The 16,117-nt window shown below is 42.6% G+C and overlaps 2 protein-coding genes across 2 annotated transcripts in view; one reads left to right on the forward strand and one right to left on the reverse strand.

Moving 5' to 3' along the window:
- The first annotated feature begins 543 nt into the window (after positions 1-543).
- LOC310875312 (uncharacterized protein) lies at positions 544-6,353 on the forward strand. The gene is made up of 4 exons (XM_083788512.1): positions 544-673; positions 3,252-3,444; positions 4,039-4,197; positions 6,247-6,353. The coding sequence occupies exons 2-4, from the start codon at positions 3,281-3,283 to the stop codon at positions 6,320-6,322; spliced, it is 399 nt and encodes a 132-aa protein (XP_083644638.1). The 5' UTR covers positions 544-673; positions 3,252-3,280; the 3' UTR covers positions 6,323-6,353.
- A 3,460-nt stretch (positions 6,354-9,813) lies between these two features.
- The window catches only part of eml3 (EMAP like 3), a gene marked incomplete at its 5' end in the record, with an annotated part of 37,077 nt that continues 30,773 nt past the window's right edge, over positions 9,814-16,117 (reverse strand). The window contains 6 exon segments of the mRNA XM_083788873.1: positions 9,814-10,767; positions 11,437-11,567; positions 11,918-12,016; positions 12,351-12,438; positions 12,590-12,687; positions 14,582-14,670. Coding sequence (XP_083644999.1) covers positions 10,558-10,767; positions 11,437-11,567; positions 11,918-12,016; positions 12,351-12,438; positions 12,590-12,687; positions 14,582-14,670 — 715 coding nt within the window. The 3' untranslated portion in view covers positions 9,814-10,557.

Consider the following 16,117-nt stretch of genomic DNA (forward strand, 5'->3'; position numbering starts at 1 on the left):
TTTTCAGAAAACCGTGTATTCATATTAGATGTTAAATAATTGGATGGCCAAAACAAATTTATGTTTTATGTTTTACTTTTGGCTGTCTGCTAATCACAAGGTAATTTTCTGCCTGTAGCACTTTGAGATTTGTTTCAAATGTAAAGTGCGTTATAAATACAATTTATTATTATTATTATTATTATAAAATATCTCATATTGCTTTCTCTAGCCCCCCCCTCTCTGTGTCTGTGTAACCCGGTTGGGTATATAATATTTTTTGGTTTCATGTTTTCTGTTTAAAAACGTTTTTGTTACTTCATAACTCATTTTTTAGGAGTTTGTTTTGTCTTGTTTTAAAAGAAAGCACTCATGGGGTTAACATTCTGTCTGGAACAGGGGGAGTGTGCTGCTGACGGACCGGCAGGAAGTGAACACCAGAGAGGATGTTGTTGCTCCATAGGAGGAGGGTGGCTGTAGCAAAGCAGTGATTCAGATAAACTGTGTCTTATATTCTCTAGTCTGCATTGCACAAACCTGCATGCACATGCTGTGTCTCCAGAGAGTTTACACAACAATCAGAGAGGACAGTCATCATGTTTGGAGAAGCAACTGAATGTCTCCACGGAATGCAGTGACAGTGACTGTCTTTGTGTTGACATGCTAACGCTAATGCTAACGCTAGCTCAGTGAGGTTAGTGGGATGAGAGGAGACTGTCTGTCTGTCTGTCTGTCTGTCTGTCTGTCTGTCTGTCTGTCTGTCTGTCTGTCTGTCTGTCTGTCTGTAGGATAATGCATCTCACAGGTCTGTCTGTTTGATTTTTTTAAAAGATTTTTCAATAGCTAAAGCACAACAAAAGGGGTTCCCCATTGTAGCTCTGCTATTTTTGAAAAACCTAAGACACTTTTAGAATCTGATCTCAGGTCAGAATGGGTAATTAATGAAACTGTCAGGATGTAGAGGACATTTTTAGAATCTGATCTCAGGTCAGAATGGGTTAAGCTGTATGCCTCACTGTGTGGAGTCTGGAATCATTATTTTGTGTAAGGCAACATCAAGGCTTGACTTAAACATTACTTTCCCAACTTTGTAAAACAAAATGTAACAAACACAGATATAAATGCACTGAATGATTTATTAAATAACTGTGCAACAATTAGACCAGGTTAATGTGTGAGCAGGCTAGCCTGGCTGCATTCCACATGTTGTACTGTCAATACTACACTGCTGTGTCACAGAGGAGGTAGAGTTGTTTTCATACTGTAATTAACAAGGAGAGCAGCGGTTGTAAAAAAGCTCATCAGAGAAAACGATGGATTGTGAATTTGTTTTTTAAATCATTCTGACCTGAGATCAGATTCATACGAGGTTTCCACTGGGACACACACACTGGTCTGATGAACCCATTCTGACCTGAGATCAGATTGTAGAAATGTCAGACGTTCTTCGATTCTTTCAAAAATAGCAGACCTACAAGCTCGTATCGCGCCACTCGGTGGCGCGCTACGAGCTTGTAGATCGGCTATTTTTCAATAGCCGATCTACAAGCTCGTATCGCGCCACCGAGTGGCGCGATACGAGCTTGTAGGTCTGCTGTCTGTCTGTCTGTCTGTCTGTCTGTGTGTGTGTGTGTGTGAGATTTTTTTTTAAATAGCAGACTTACAAGCTCGTAGCGCGCCGCCACCGAGTGGCGCGCTACGCGCTACTTTTTATGGTTATTTCTTTAAACCATTCTGACCTGAGATCAGATTCATACGAGGTTTCCACTGGACACACACTGGTCTGATGAACCCATTCTGACCTGAGATCAGATTCATACGAGGATTCCACTGGACACACACTGGTCTGATGAACCCATTCTGACCTGAGATCAGATTCATACGAGGTTTCCACTGGACACACACTGGTCTGATGAACCCATTCTGACCTGAGATCAGATTCATACGAGGTTTCCACTGGACACACACTGGTCTGATGAACCCATTCTGACCTGAGATCAGATTCTAAAAATGTCAGTCGCTCTTCAATTTAAAAAAAAATAGCAGACCTACAAGCTCGTATCGCGCCACTCGGTGGCGCGATATGAGCTTGTAGATCTGCTATTTTTCAATAGCTAAAGCATAACATGATGCCAACACCAAAATGGGTGCGTTTTCAATAGCTAAAGCATAACATGATGCCGACACCAAAATGGGTGCGTTTTCAATAGCTAAAGCATAACATGATGCTGACACCAAAATGGGTGCGTTTTCAATAGCTAAAGCATAACATGATGCTGACAACAAAATGGGTGCGTTTTCAATAGCTAAAGCATAACATGATGCTGACACCAAAATGGGTGCGTTTTCAATAGCTAAAGCATAACATGATGCCGACACCAAAATGGGTGCGTTTTCAATAGCTAAAGCATAACATGATGCTGACACCAAAATGGGTGCGTTTTCAATAGCTAAAGCATAACATGATGCTGACACCAAAATGGGTGCGTTTTCAATAGCTAAAGCATAACATGATGCCGACACCAAAATGGGTGCGTTTTCAATAGCTAAAGCATAACATGATGCTGACACCAAAATGGGTGCGTTTTCAATAGCTAAAGCATAACATGATGCTGACACCAAAATGGGTGCGTTTTCAATAGCTAAAGCATAACATGATGCCAACACCAAAATGGGTGCGTTTTCAATAGCTAAAGCATAACATGATGCCAACACCAAAATGGGTGCGTTTTCAATAGCTAAAGCATAACATGATGCCAACACCAAAATGGGTGCGTTTTCAATAGCTAAAGCATAACATGATGCTGACACCAAAATGGGTGCGTTTTCAATAGCTAAAGCATAACATGATGCCAACACCAAAATGGGTGCGTTTTCAATAGCTAAAGCATAACATGATGCTGACACCAAAATGGGTGCGTTTTCAATAGCTAAAGCATAACATGATGCTGACACCAAAATGGGTGCGTTTTCAATAGCTAAAGCATAACATGATGCCAACACCAAAATGGGTGCGTTTTCAATAGCTAAAGCATAACATGATGCCAACACCAAAATGGGTGCGTTTTCAATAGCTAAAGCACGACATGATGCCAACACCAAAATGGGTTCCCGTTCCGAATGGGTTAAATTGTATTGTTGAGATGCACTGTGACGAGTAGATATGATTTACCTCGGTGGTACAGCTTTGTTCTGTTTTACCTTTACCTTCCTATATCTTGTTAATGAGAAATGTGGCCTCGGTGACCTAAGTGCTGTTTTGTTGTAAACAGGCTTGGCCGCACTAAACGCACTGGCAGGTATGGCTCCTCCTCTGAGCAGTCACATGATGACTCGGAGAGGCGCGAGAGACGCGACAGGGACCAGGAACGCAGTCACGACTCACGGCGCTCCGGAGAGGACCGACAGGACAGGCGGAGTGACCGCCACGAAGGAGAACGCTGCAGCAGCCGAGACAGTCCGGAGGTAATGTCACTGGGAATAATATCACTAATCATTAAGCCATTCTGACCTGAGATCAGATTCTAAACATGTCTATTACATCCTGACAGTTTCATTATTAACCCCATTCTGATTCTAAAAGTGTCTTCAATTAAAAAAAAATTGCAGACCTATCGCACCACTCGGTGGCGCGATATGAGCTTGTAGGTCTGCTATTTTTCAATAGCTAAAGCACGACATGATGCCAACACCAAAATGGGTTAAGCCTGTCAGCAACATGACATTTAACTTGATGATTAATTGTCATCCAAGTAATTGCGATTAATGATTTATTTTGTGTGTTTTTGACATTGAACATATAAATACAAATAAAATTTGCAGAGATGGAGACAAAACTGTGCAGAGATGGCAAATAACAAGTTACTGAGATATTTAATAATGATACTTAATAATGAGACACAGCATCGTCATGAGCTTGTGGATCTGTTTTAAATGTATGTTTGAAAGAGTCTATTATCTTCAATATGCCATTATGTAATTGTGACAGGCCCAGTGTCGTCAAGTGTAGCTTTGTTTTGATTACATGTTGATTAATTGCCCCGTGCCCACTGCCCACAGCCACGAGGGAGGAAACGGCGGAACAGCGATCGATCAGAAGATGGTTATCACTCTGACGGAGACTTCCCCGAGCAAGATTACAGGAGAGAGCAAGGGGACGACAAGAAGAGCAAGACCATCATGCTCTGGGGTCTGTCACTTCACGCCACAGAGGACCATGTAAGGCTTTCTACATCACTAATCCATTCTGACCTGAGATCAGATTCTAAAAATGTTCTTCTACATCCTGACAGTTTTCTGAAAAAGCTATGTTTCTATGTCAGTCGATTAAAAAAAAATAGCAGACCTACAAGCTCATAGCGCGCCACTCCGTGGCGCGCTATGAGCTTGTAGGTCTGCTATTTTTCAATAGCTAAAGCATAACATGATGATAACACCAAAATGGGTTCCCGGCCAGAATGGATTAATATGTTATTACCGTACATAATAATCATAATAATAATAATAATACATAAATAAAAAATACTTGGGCAAATTAGTAGCCCATAACTTTGCAGGATCAAGTGTGCATAATTTGCAATGTTTTCACCCCATTCTTAACTGGTTTGTTGTTAAACAAGTGCGAGGTAGCCTAGGATCATTTAGTCTTCGGTGACATCATGTTTTAGAGACATTTGGTCGTGTGTATGCGTGCGTGTGTTTGTGTGTGCGTGCGTGCGCTCCAGCCTTGAGGCCTCATCCTGCTTAGCCTGTTCTTAGCAGTAAAGTCAGGAGGTTAAAACAAACCGAGACTGGAGACAATGTTTACACTTTACTCTTCAGATGTCTTAATACATTTCAGACAAAAATAAATAATACATGCATTCTATTAACCCATTCTGACCTGAGATCAGATTCATACGAGGTTTCCACTGGGCACACACTGGTCTGATGAACCCATTCTGACCTGAGATCAGATTCTAAAAATGTCAGTCGTTCTTCGATTTTTCCAAAAATAGCAGACCTACAAAGCTCGTATCGCGCCACTTGGTGGCGCGATACGAGCTTGTAGATCTGCTACTTTAACTACTTTGGAATTTGAATCCTGAAAAGTAGCAGATCTACAAGCTTGTATCGCGCCACTTGGTGGTGCGATACGAGCTTGTAGATCTGCTCCTTTAACTACTTTGGAATTTGAATCCTGAAAAGTAGCAGATCTACAAGCTCGTATCGCGCCACTTGGTGGTGCGATACGAGCTTGTAGATCTGCTCCTTTAACTACTTTGGAATTTGAATCCTGAAAAGTAGCAGATCTACAAGCTCATATCGCGCCACTTGGTGGCGCGATACGAGCTTGTAGATCTGCTCCTTTAACTACTTTGGAATTTGAATCCTGAAAAGTAGCAGATCTACAAGCTCGTATCGCGCCACTTGGTGGCGCGATACGAGCTTGTAGATCTGCTACTTTAACTACTTTGGACTTTGAATCCTGAAAAGTAGCAGATCTACAAGCTCGTATCGCGCCACCAAGTGGCGTGATACGAGCTTGTAGATCTGCTACTTTAACTACTTTGGAATTTGAATCCTGAAAAGTAGCAGATCTACAAGCTTGTATCGCGCCACTTGGTGGCGCGATACGAGCTTGTAGATCTGCTACTTTAACTACTTTGGAATTTGAATCCTGAAAAGTAGCAGTTTTGGACATATGAGGTTTCTGCCACCCGACAGAGACAATATGTGTACTGTACCATGCCATATCTTTATAGATCTGCCATTTTCAACAAAAGAAGTGGAATATTTGGACGATTAATTTATTGAAACGTTTTAACCTAACTGTTGTCCTTGTTCCTGTGATGCATTGTGTCATTGTTGTTGTCTCTCCTCATGGGTGGGTGTGTGTGTGTGTGTGTGTGTGTGTGTGTGTGTGTGTGTGTGTGTGTGTGTGTGTGTGTGTGTGTGTGTGTGTGTGTGTGTGTGTGGACAGGGCAGTTATGACAAATAACTGACAAAGACGTTACTGACAATGATTGTTACGAATGATCCAAATAAATAATATACCATGGCCAAAACAAACCATTATTTAATAATTGTATACGAAAAGATCGACAAGCTCACAAATTGTGCCACGTTGTGAGCTTGTGGGTCTGTTATGTTTGCATGTCTTTGAATATTTATGAAATGCTTTCAACACATACATTTTCTTTAAAGGTGAATAGAAAAGATTCTGACACATTGTGATTAATGATAATTGTGACAGGCTTAACCAACCATGTCAACGCATTCCTCCAGGGCAGGCTACCCTGAACATCACAACCGCAGAGTTGAAGATCTCTGGTTTGACTGGAAACTTCAGCGGCAAGTATGAAGTGGAGGTCAAAGGTCAAAGTATGAAGTGGAGGTCAACGTATGAAGTGGAGGTCAACGTATGAAGTGGAGGTCAACGGAAAACCAATCGCCAGCAGCAGCACGGCCCTTAAAGTCTCTCTCTCTATCTCTCTCTCTCTCTCTCTCTCTCTCTCTCTCTCTCTCTCTCTCTCCCTCTGCCCCTCTCTCTCCCTCTGCCCCTCTCTCTCTCTCTCTGCCCCTCTCTCTCTCTCTCTCTCTCTGCCTCTCTCTCTCTCTGCCTCTCTCTCTCTCTCTGCCTCTCTCTCTCTCTCTCTCTCTCTCCCTCTGCCCCTCTCTCTCCCTCTGCCCCTCTCTCTCTCTCTCTGCCCCTCTCTCTCTCTCTCTGCCTCTCTCTCTCTCTCTGCCTCTCTCTCTCTCTCTCTGCCTCTCTCTCTCTCTCTCTGCCTCTCTCTCTCTCTCTCTCTCTCCCTCTGCCCCTCTCTCTCTCTCTCTGCCTCTCTCTCTCTCTCTGCCTCTCTCTCTCTCTCTCTCTCTCCCTCTGCCCCTCTCTCTCCCTCTGCCCCTCTCTCTCTCTCTCTGCCCCTCTCTCTCTCTCTGCCCCTCTCTCTCTCTCTCTCCCTGTCTCTCTCTCTCTTTCTCTCTCTCTCTCTCTCTTTACTCTACCACCACCACTCTTCCTCCCTCATCCTCCGTTCCCAGCTTCATCCTCCTCTTCATCACCACCTCTCCGCTCGGTACGCGCGCGTGCGCGCGCATGTACCCCCCCCCCCTCTCATCCTCCTCTTCCTCTACTGTTTGTTAACGTCATCTTCGGAAATTATAATCGGGAATCTCCGATACACACACACACACACGCAAGCGCGCGAACGCACACACACACGCGCGCACACACACACACACACACGAATCACACGTGTGATATACACGCAATAACGCGCGCACAAAAAAAAACATTGAGTTGTATATACATTATATAAATATAATACGTTTTTTTATTGGGCCTTATTAGTAGGCTACAAATACTGTGATTATTAAACGTAATGCCACTATACTTTTATTTTTGCAGCAATGTTCATTGAATTCATTTATAGCCATACAAGTGTAAAAACCTATACACTCGACACTACACAATGCATACAGGCAACATACACAGTTACACACACCGAAGTCATGAAACGACACTGCATATTGTGCTACCATTTCAGTGAGTAGGCTATGACTGATGCTATGTGTCTTTAAATGTAAATGTTAATCCCTTCGAATTCTTTCTCTTTGTATGGAAGCAAGCAACACAGTCTTGTCATTCTTTATTTGCATGTCAACCACATGCTGCTGCCATGTTGCCAAGCTGCTGTTCCCGCAGCCTTTATACATAAATGCCTTACAAAATCCAGAATAAAATGTAATATTGGTAGAAACCATAGCCATAACCATAATAACCACCATGACGGGCTATATCTACACTAGCCACTGTAGCCAGTGGAGTTTTACAGCTTCACCAATCATGATGGTGATAGTACACTGAGTACATTGAGCTACTACAGTAGCCGACATTGACAATTATTTGTACCGCACCGCCCTCTAGTGCCATCTGTAACGTACTGCCGGAGACGAATAGGCTAATTGTAAAATAGGCCTATTGATGATACAATTTTATTTGTGCAATCTCGGTTATTATTACAAGGGCTTGACATTAACTTTTTGAGGCAAAGTACTTTTCCCATTCACTTGTCCGGGCACAAAAGTCACTTGTCCGGAGCACGAGCACACACAAATACATCTTAAATCAACTATAACTGTAAGTTGGGTTTTGGTGAATACATGTTTGAATATTAGTTGAATATTCTCAGGTTACAAGTGAATAGCCCTAGAATGTCTGTGATCTTAAATACATTTTATGTATTCCAAATTCACAGTCCTATCCACGCACGGTTAGCAGATCGACCTTGTTGGCTTTTAAACTTGTAGCACTGCGTACACGTGCACTCACCAATAATTAATTCCTAAGACTTGGAGTAGTTTTGGGGAATAGTTTAATTTGAAAGTTCTGGCAGAATAGTGTATTTAGTAAAATATCTCCACTTTGCAACACACCTGTCAATTGTGTTTGTGCTTCCCAAACATCGACTGTTCCCTGTCCACCTTTTCTTCGTGGAAAAGTGGCGATATTTTACTTAACACGTTTTCTGCCAGAACTCTCAAATGGATATGAAACTAGAAGACAATATCTGACTCCAATCTTGGGAATTAAATACTGGGTTAGTTGTATGCACGCAGTACTGTAGTTTAAACGCCGACGTGGTCAGTCTGCTAACTGTCTGTGACCGATCTATGGCTGTGTATTTGGAATACATGAAATGTATGTAAGATCACAGACATTCTAGCGCTATTAACAATATTGGGAAGGTGATTATTAGGAAAGCCAGACAATAGTGCCAGACAATGTTGTTGTCTGCTATAGGAGAGTCACAGAAAAAGTGAAATCAAGAGTCACTTGTCCAACGGACGAATAAAATTGTAATGCACTTGTCCGGGGAAGATTTATTACTTGTCCCGGGCAAGCAGACAAGCCTTAATGTCAAGCCCTGTATTATTAGTATTATTATATAATGGAAGAGATTGAAATAAAGACCTGGCTATTGATTTAGGATTAGTTGGATAAGACCATAAGTCAGGAACAGAGAATGCATCTTATGATGAACAAAGTATGAAAAAGAACAAAGGGTTTAAACCTAACCACAGCAGAGCTCTTATCATGTGAGAATACTGTCTGTAGGCCTATACAACTGATCATTCACTGAACAACACTTTAGCCCCCCCTCCAGTCCTGACACCAAGCCCAGCCTGTTCAGCTGGACCCTGGACTCTGTCGGGTCGATGCCAGGTGAGGATGGGCTCAAGTTGCCCAGGGTTCTGAGCCTCCTTTACTAGTCTACTCCCTACACGTAGGTCATGTGTGTGGTCATGCACACTTTGCACAGCTCCAACTTGGTGAAAGCGACATGTGAGATTACATGAGCATGTATATGGCATACTGGAAACAAGCTCTTGAGCTTTATTGTAATGTAGCCTATTTGATCCTTTGGATTTATGCATTTTGTCCATAAACATGTGTCAGTCAATCAATCAATCAACCTCACCCTGGACGTCAGGAGGCCATAGAGAGAGAGAGCAAGCCCTCATCTACATCATTGCTGAGGAGAGGATCAGTGACTTTCCAAGTTCACATCACTGAGAACCTTACCTGGGATAAGCTTACCAGCCACTTGAAGAAGTCACAGCAAGGACTGATTCACGTCAGGTGAAGGAGTTTGGCATGCAGTCCAATATCCTATGGACCTTCTACTTGTTATTCATGTGGTTAGTGGTTGCCAACACAGTTGCCTGAATAATTACACAAATACAATTCCTTAATCTTTTATCAATATCATAAAGTAATGTGCTGCTAATGATTTTTAAAGACAAGTACTTTTCCAAACATGTAAATAAATACAAGAAAATAACCAAAAGTCAGAGTCAGTTCGATTTTATTGTGTTAAGTTGGTCTTCTATCTTGTGCGACAGAATATCACAGTGCTTCCAATGTTTTATTAAATACATAAAAGTGAACAAAAGTAATCAATGCAATGAATTCCAAAATCATTGGTCTACTTTTACAGTCGGATATTCTTGAATATCAATTCCAACTAACAAGTTTGTCACAGTCTGTATAATGCAAGCACAAATAGTTTGATATTAGCTGAGATATTGACCAAACACTGAAATTCCTAAGAACTTTAAAAAACAATATGCATATTAGGAACATTTATTCTTAGAGTAAACGTAATCGTAAAGCCTCTCATGGCAGCAGTTTGGTAAGTCTGTGTAATTAGAAATGAAAATACAGGATGGAATGTTCACTGAAACCCATGACACATCAGAAAATAAAGTCAGGTTTTATACAGGCTATTAGGCTAATAATCCACCACTTCTGACCACTTAATGAAATTCACAAGATATGTTTGACAGAAGGAAAAAAAAATTCCATGTTCCGATGACTACATATCACACTGTTCAGACGTTTCACTGTAATATATCCCATTCTTGATAGAAGACGTATTACTACACAGAGACCTGACTGACGATACATGTGACTGGTGCCCAATTCTCTTTCTATGTTGCACGCATCTCTCTCTCTCTCTCTCTCTCTGTGAGCAAACATTTCTCTCTCTTCCAACAACAACATGTTCAGCTCCTTCCCTCCTCCTCGCCCGTCTACCCAGTCCCAGTGGCAGGTTCTGGGGAGCTGGTGGAGGACGCGGAGGTGAGTCTCTCCCGGCTGTCTCCCATGCCTCTGGCCCTCCCCACCCGCCACTGGAGGATGCAGGTGTCCTTCCCCCCCATGGAGAGCAGGTGGCTGTCGTTGTGGGTGAAGCACACGTTGGTGACGTGGCTGCCGTGGCCCTCGTACTTGTGGCTCGGCGCCTGGCAAAAGGGTGTGAAGAAAAGAGACGAGGTTTGGAGAAAATGACGTTGACAGTTTTGGACATATGAGGTTTCCATGATGATGATGATGATGACTCACCACAGCCTGTCAGTCAGATCCAATCACACCTATCAGGTGACATGTCTGTGCGTAAGGAACGAACATGATCTACTATAATAAATACTGCTTTGTAAATGGAGATCCAAGTCACCATATTTTATTCAGCCTATAGCATTCAGCCTTATGCGCAATTGCACATACTGTATATTCAACTCAGCTGTGGCAGTGTATTAAAATGATTTAGCCACTTGGTGAACATTGCACAAAAACCACGATCTACAACTAAGTTAACAAGGCATCGTGTTGCAACACACTGCTGTGAGCTTGTAGCAAAGAGATTTGGTGTAAAGGAGGATTCAGGAAGAAATGGAAGGGTACCAATAGACCCTGGCGAACCCTGGTGAATGAAGGGTTGACTTGGTTGCTTTAGTGTTGCTCGCTCTTGGTACAGACATGGCACGGAGCAAGTTCTGTCAAGGAACTCAGTGCAGTTGCCGCTGGCAGACCATTGGAAGGTCTCAGCTCAATGCTTGCCTTTTGCTGTTGTTGTTTGATTCTGGTGCTGCTCTAGTGTAAGTACCGGTGGCTATAAGGAAGAGGAGCCTGACCTTTAGTTTTGGACACGGGTACTGGAAGAGATGGACTTTGCAGAAGTCATCGGCCACGGCGACCACCTTCTCACTGTGGGAGCGACACAACGCGTTGATGTCTGTTCCATCTGAGCCTTCCAGCCACACACCTGGAACACAACAGCAACAATACTGGCTTTAGGATATTAGCTGTGTGTGTGTGTGTGTGTGTGTGTGTGTGTGTGTGTGTGTGTGTGTGTGTGTGTGTGTGTGTGTGTGTGTGTGTGTGTGTGCTGGAAGCTCTGTCACTTTCAAAAGGCAGAAAAGCATCCGTTTTGATTCGATAATTTAATCCCTGGTTAACCCATAAAATGCCCATAGTCATACAGCGAATGGTGAAGATATACAAATAGTATACAAATTCACAACGCATCGCAAAGCGACGCCTTGTGCAGCTTGTAGATCTGCTATTTCCGCTAAAGAAATTATAATCGTGTGGCAAATTCATGGTCTCTCTCACCCATGACATGGAAGCCCAGCACGCAGGTGTAGGACGCCCATTCCCTGTCTTTGCTCTCGAAGCGGTTCCTCAACAGTTTACACCCCCCGGCCACATCCCCTGCAGACAGTGGTGGGAAAAGTACTCACATTCTTTACTTAAGTAAAAGTATCAATACTGAAATGTGGAAATACTCTGTTGCAAGCAAAAGTCTGGAATTAAGTATTGGCATCAAAATGTACTTAAAGCACCAAAAGTAAAAAATACTCATTATGCAGGATATCCCGTTTCAAGTACATTTACTTAAGTTACTTTTCACCGTTGCCATAATTTCGTAATCAAATCAAATCGTTTCTCAAGCACGACAAAACGTGCACAACAAACGTGCCAACGTGTCATCGATTTGCAACCTGGAGAAAGCGACGCTAAGATGGCTGAATCTGATCACACTTACAGTAAAGGATCTCATAGTCGCCCGAATTGGACATAATGTACTTCCCGTCTTTGGACCAATCGAGATGAGTGATGAAGCTGGAGTGACCCTTGGACAGATAAAAACAGGAACAGCGTGATACAATCTGCTATGAGGAATATATTAAGACAATCAAAGGCACTGTATTGGAACATAAAGGCCATCATTAACATAATGTTGCCGCCCACTACCACCAGAGCTCTGGAATTCCTCTCACTCACATTGCACTTGCCAAAGCGAGTGTAGCGCCGACCACATTCTGTCACAGTGTAGATATAAATGAAGTTGTCGTGAGAGCCCACCGCCAAAAAGCTTCCATCTAGAAAGACAGGAGAGCACCACACACAGACAGGGTTGAATTCGTTTTTGATGACAAAAACTATCATGACTAACTATACAGAATTTCATCAACAAATTAAAACTAGACTAAAATGTCCGGGAGGGGCTAGTGGAGAAAAAATAAGTCATTTTATGGTTGGTTTGCATGCTGAAAATAGCCGATCTACAAGCTCACAACGTGTCGCGCTGTGACATGTTGTGAGCTTGTAGATGTGCTTTTTCTTTTCTCCATTTCATTTAATCTTTATTTATTTCATTTAATTTATGAGAAAAGGAGCAGGAAGAAGATAAATCTTACTTTTACCTGCCCCTATCTATCATAAAAAAACATCATCAAATAATTGATGCACTGCTACCAACCAACCATTACTTCACTATAATTACATCAAATAAAAAGGAGAGAGAAAAAATAAAACAAAACAAAACAACCAAAAAAAGAGAGAACAACCAATTCATAATTTATAATCTTTTCCCCTTTTAAACACTTTCTTAAGCTGCCTGAAACACTGTTGTACAACTTGAACTCTTCAACTCTTGGTTTTGAGAATTTCCTAACTTTATACCTGTAACAAAGTACACATTTGTTTTAATGTTGTCGAGCAAACAGATGTTTAAAATCCTATCTTCTTCTATGGACCTCATCCTCTCTGAGCTAAACTCAAATAACTAACTTCTGCAACTGTTTTGGTAACAATTCGTTTTTCGCTCTGTACACAACTAATAATGTTCGTAGTTCAACTAAATCCATGATTTAAGCCTGATAACATAAAGAGCCTGTTAGTGTGTGCTCTGAAACACTCTTTGTCCTGTATTTCATAAAATCTCTATAAAGTTAGTTTTTTGTTTTTGTATGCATTTTGTAAACCTTTTGCTATCCAGGGCATTTTTCATGCAAATGCATTTTCAGTGTAAAAGTGTATAATCTGCCATTTATGACGCTTTCGAGGCCTGCCAAAAATATATTTTAATCGACAAAATGAACTGTAGATTTAGTCAACTATAATCGTGTGATATTAATCGACTAAAACTAGACTAACACTAAAACATTTCAGATGACTGAAACATGACTAAAACTAAATTCAATTTGACTCAAGAGACTATGACTAAAACTAAATCAGCGTTTGCCTAAATCAACACAGGAGAGCATCTCAGTTCGGTTCAGGGAAAAAAGAAAAGGAAAAAAAGAAAAACATGCGTTACAAAATTGTGCTTGCAAAAATTGTGAATCCAAATTGACCTGAGGTCTTTTCCCCCCTGAGGGTCTCAAATTCACAGCAAAAGATATGTGAAAGAATTACATTAAAAAGAAAGAATTAAAAAGTTAACCCATTCAATACAAATGTCTATTTTTTAGATTTGAGCTATATTTGAACCACTTTAACCATTATTTTACCATTACTTTGGCTATTCAAAAATCACTTCGTGCCGTGCTATGAGCTCTATCTTCTGGGGGTCCCTAGAACAAAAATATTTTGAGATTGGCGTCCGTGGCCAAACCTAATTTAAGAAGACATTTGTAGAATCGGTCTCAGGTCTTAATGGGTTAATATTATTTGTAGCAATTTCACAAAAGGCAACCTTCTCGTACTCATCAGTACGTCAATGAGAAGTGACTTCCTGGTGTGTGTGTGTGTGTGTGTGTGTGTGTGTGTGTGTGTGTGTGTGTGTGTGTGTGTGTGTGTGTGTGTGTGTGTGTGTGTGTGTGTGTGTGTAAGGCTCGCGTCAGGGTGAAACCACACGACACAGTCACCAGAAAGCAGAACAGAGGTTGTGTGAGTGTCAAGCACAAAACGCACACACACACACACGCACGCACGCACACACGCACGCACTGCAAGTCACACTGAGATTCTGACACAGCACTGAGCTCTGACCTGGGGAGTATCTCATGACAGACAGCTGCTCGTTCCCGTCGACGAATTCGGAGACCAGTTCCCTGGTCTGCAGGTCAAGGACCAGCCACCTGTCATTGTCACGGGGAGCGGGGGGGAGGGGGGAGGTGGCAAGAGAGAAAAGAGAACATTGTCCGTCTCTGTCAGGTGTCAAGAGTCATACGTCGTTACTTTGTCAGGATTCAAATTCAAAAACAGCAAAAGTTTGCAGATGTATACAAGCTCAAAACGCGTCGCTTTCCGCAGTGTTTGTGGATCCAGGTGCGGAAGATATAGGGGAAGCAGCAAATGCAGTCACATCAGGGCCGCTCCTACTGTGGTAGTAAACTGTAAACTCTCTCTATCTCTCTCTCTGGCTCTCTCTCCCACAAACACGTTACGTTTTCCGCGACATGGGCCGATTCATACTCCTATTTTACCGCTGTTTCGGCGCTGTAGTGCCGAAATGATTTTGGCTCGTCAAAATTTTTCAGTAGCACCGAAGAGCCGACTTTAGGACGGTACCCGCCCCCCCCGAACCTCAAATGACGTCACATTGTAGGCTCTACAGCGCCGAACCGACTTATATTCGGCTCTAAAATAGGAGTATGAATCGGCCCTAAGACTACATTTCCTGTCAATAATAAGCAGTATAAAATGTACTTCATTGGGAGGTAAAGGGAGACGCTTTATTGTGAAGGGCCCTTCGCGGCGCCCGCCGGAAAGAGTGTGTTTAAACTGGGCTGCTTACTGGCTGCACGTTACAGAGTACAGACGTATTTGCTCCGGTCTGTCCGGTGTGGCTGTCAACCGTTGTTGGCACTGCAGACTCTGCAGTCGCCGGGTAAAGTTGAGTTTTGATTCTTTGAACAGTCGAAACAAGACATAACAGACACTTTCAAAAGAGGGGGCACGATGGAGTACAGGTGGAATTGGAAGGGCGACAGAACAGCTCCATCCACACTTGACTGGAGCCTTTGAGGTGAGTGAAGTGAAGTCGCATGCCGGTGAAAGACAACAACAGTAAAGACGGACACATGACCATGTTAACTTTACCACTTGGAACTGAAAAATGTACAGTACTTAATCAACTTTCCGAGGCTGTCCCATTCATTGTCACAGGGGCAGCCACAGGCAGGCGCAACTTATGTGAGTAGCAGCCTACACCCTACTACAGTATTTCGAATAGCTGCGGTTGGAAGTGGTCATTCACGGTTCCGTTCAGTGTTCACCGTGGCGGGCGGGGGGGAGGGCCCGAGCTGTCAATCTTGCTTTCGGGCCCGGTGAACATTCTAGCCGCCAATCTGCTACTTTTGTGTAAATGGTAAATGGTGCATTTATATAGCGCCTTTATCCAAAGCGCTTTACAGAGATTGTGCATTACATTCACCCATTCACACACACATTCATACACCGATGGCAGCGGAAACCATGCAAGGCACCAACTAGCACATCGGGAGCAATTAGGGGTTCAGTGTCTTGCTCAAGGACACTTCGACAGTAACTCTGGGGGAGCCCACAGGGTTCGAACTGGCAACC

Source organism: Protomyctophum parallelum (assembly GCF_964188405.1).
Source record: "Protomyctophum parallelum genome assembly, chromosome: 18".
Classification (NCBI taxonomy): Eukaryota; Metazoa; Chordata; class Actinopteri; order Myctophiformes; family Myctophidae; genus Protomyctophum; species Protomyctophum parallelum.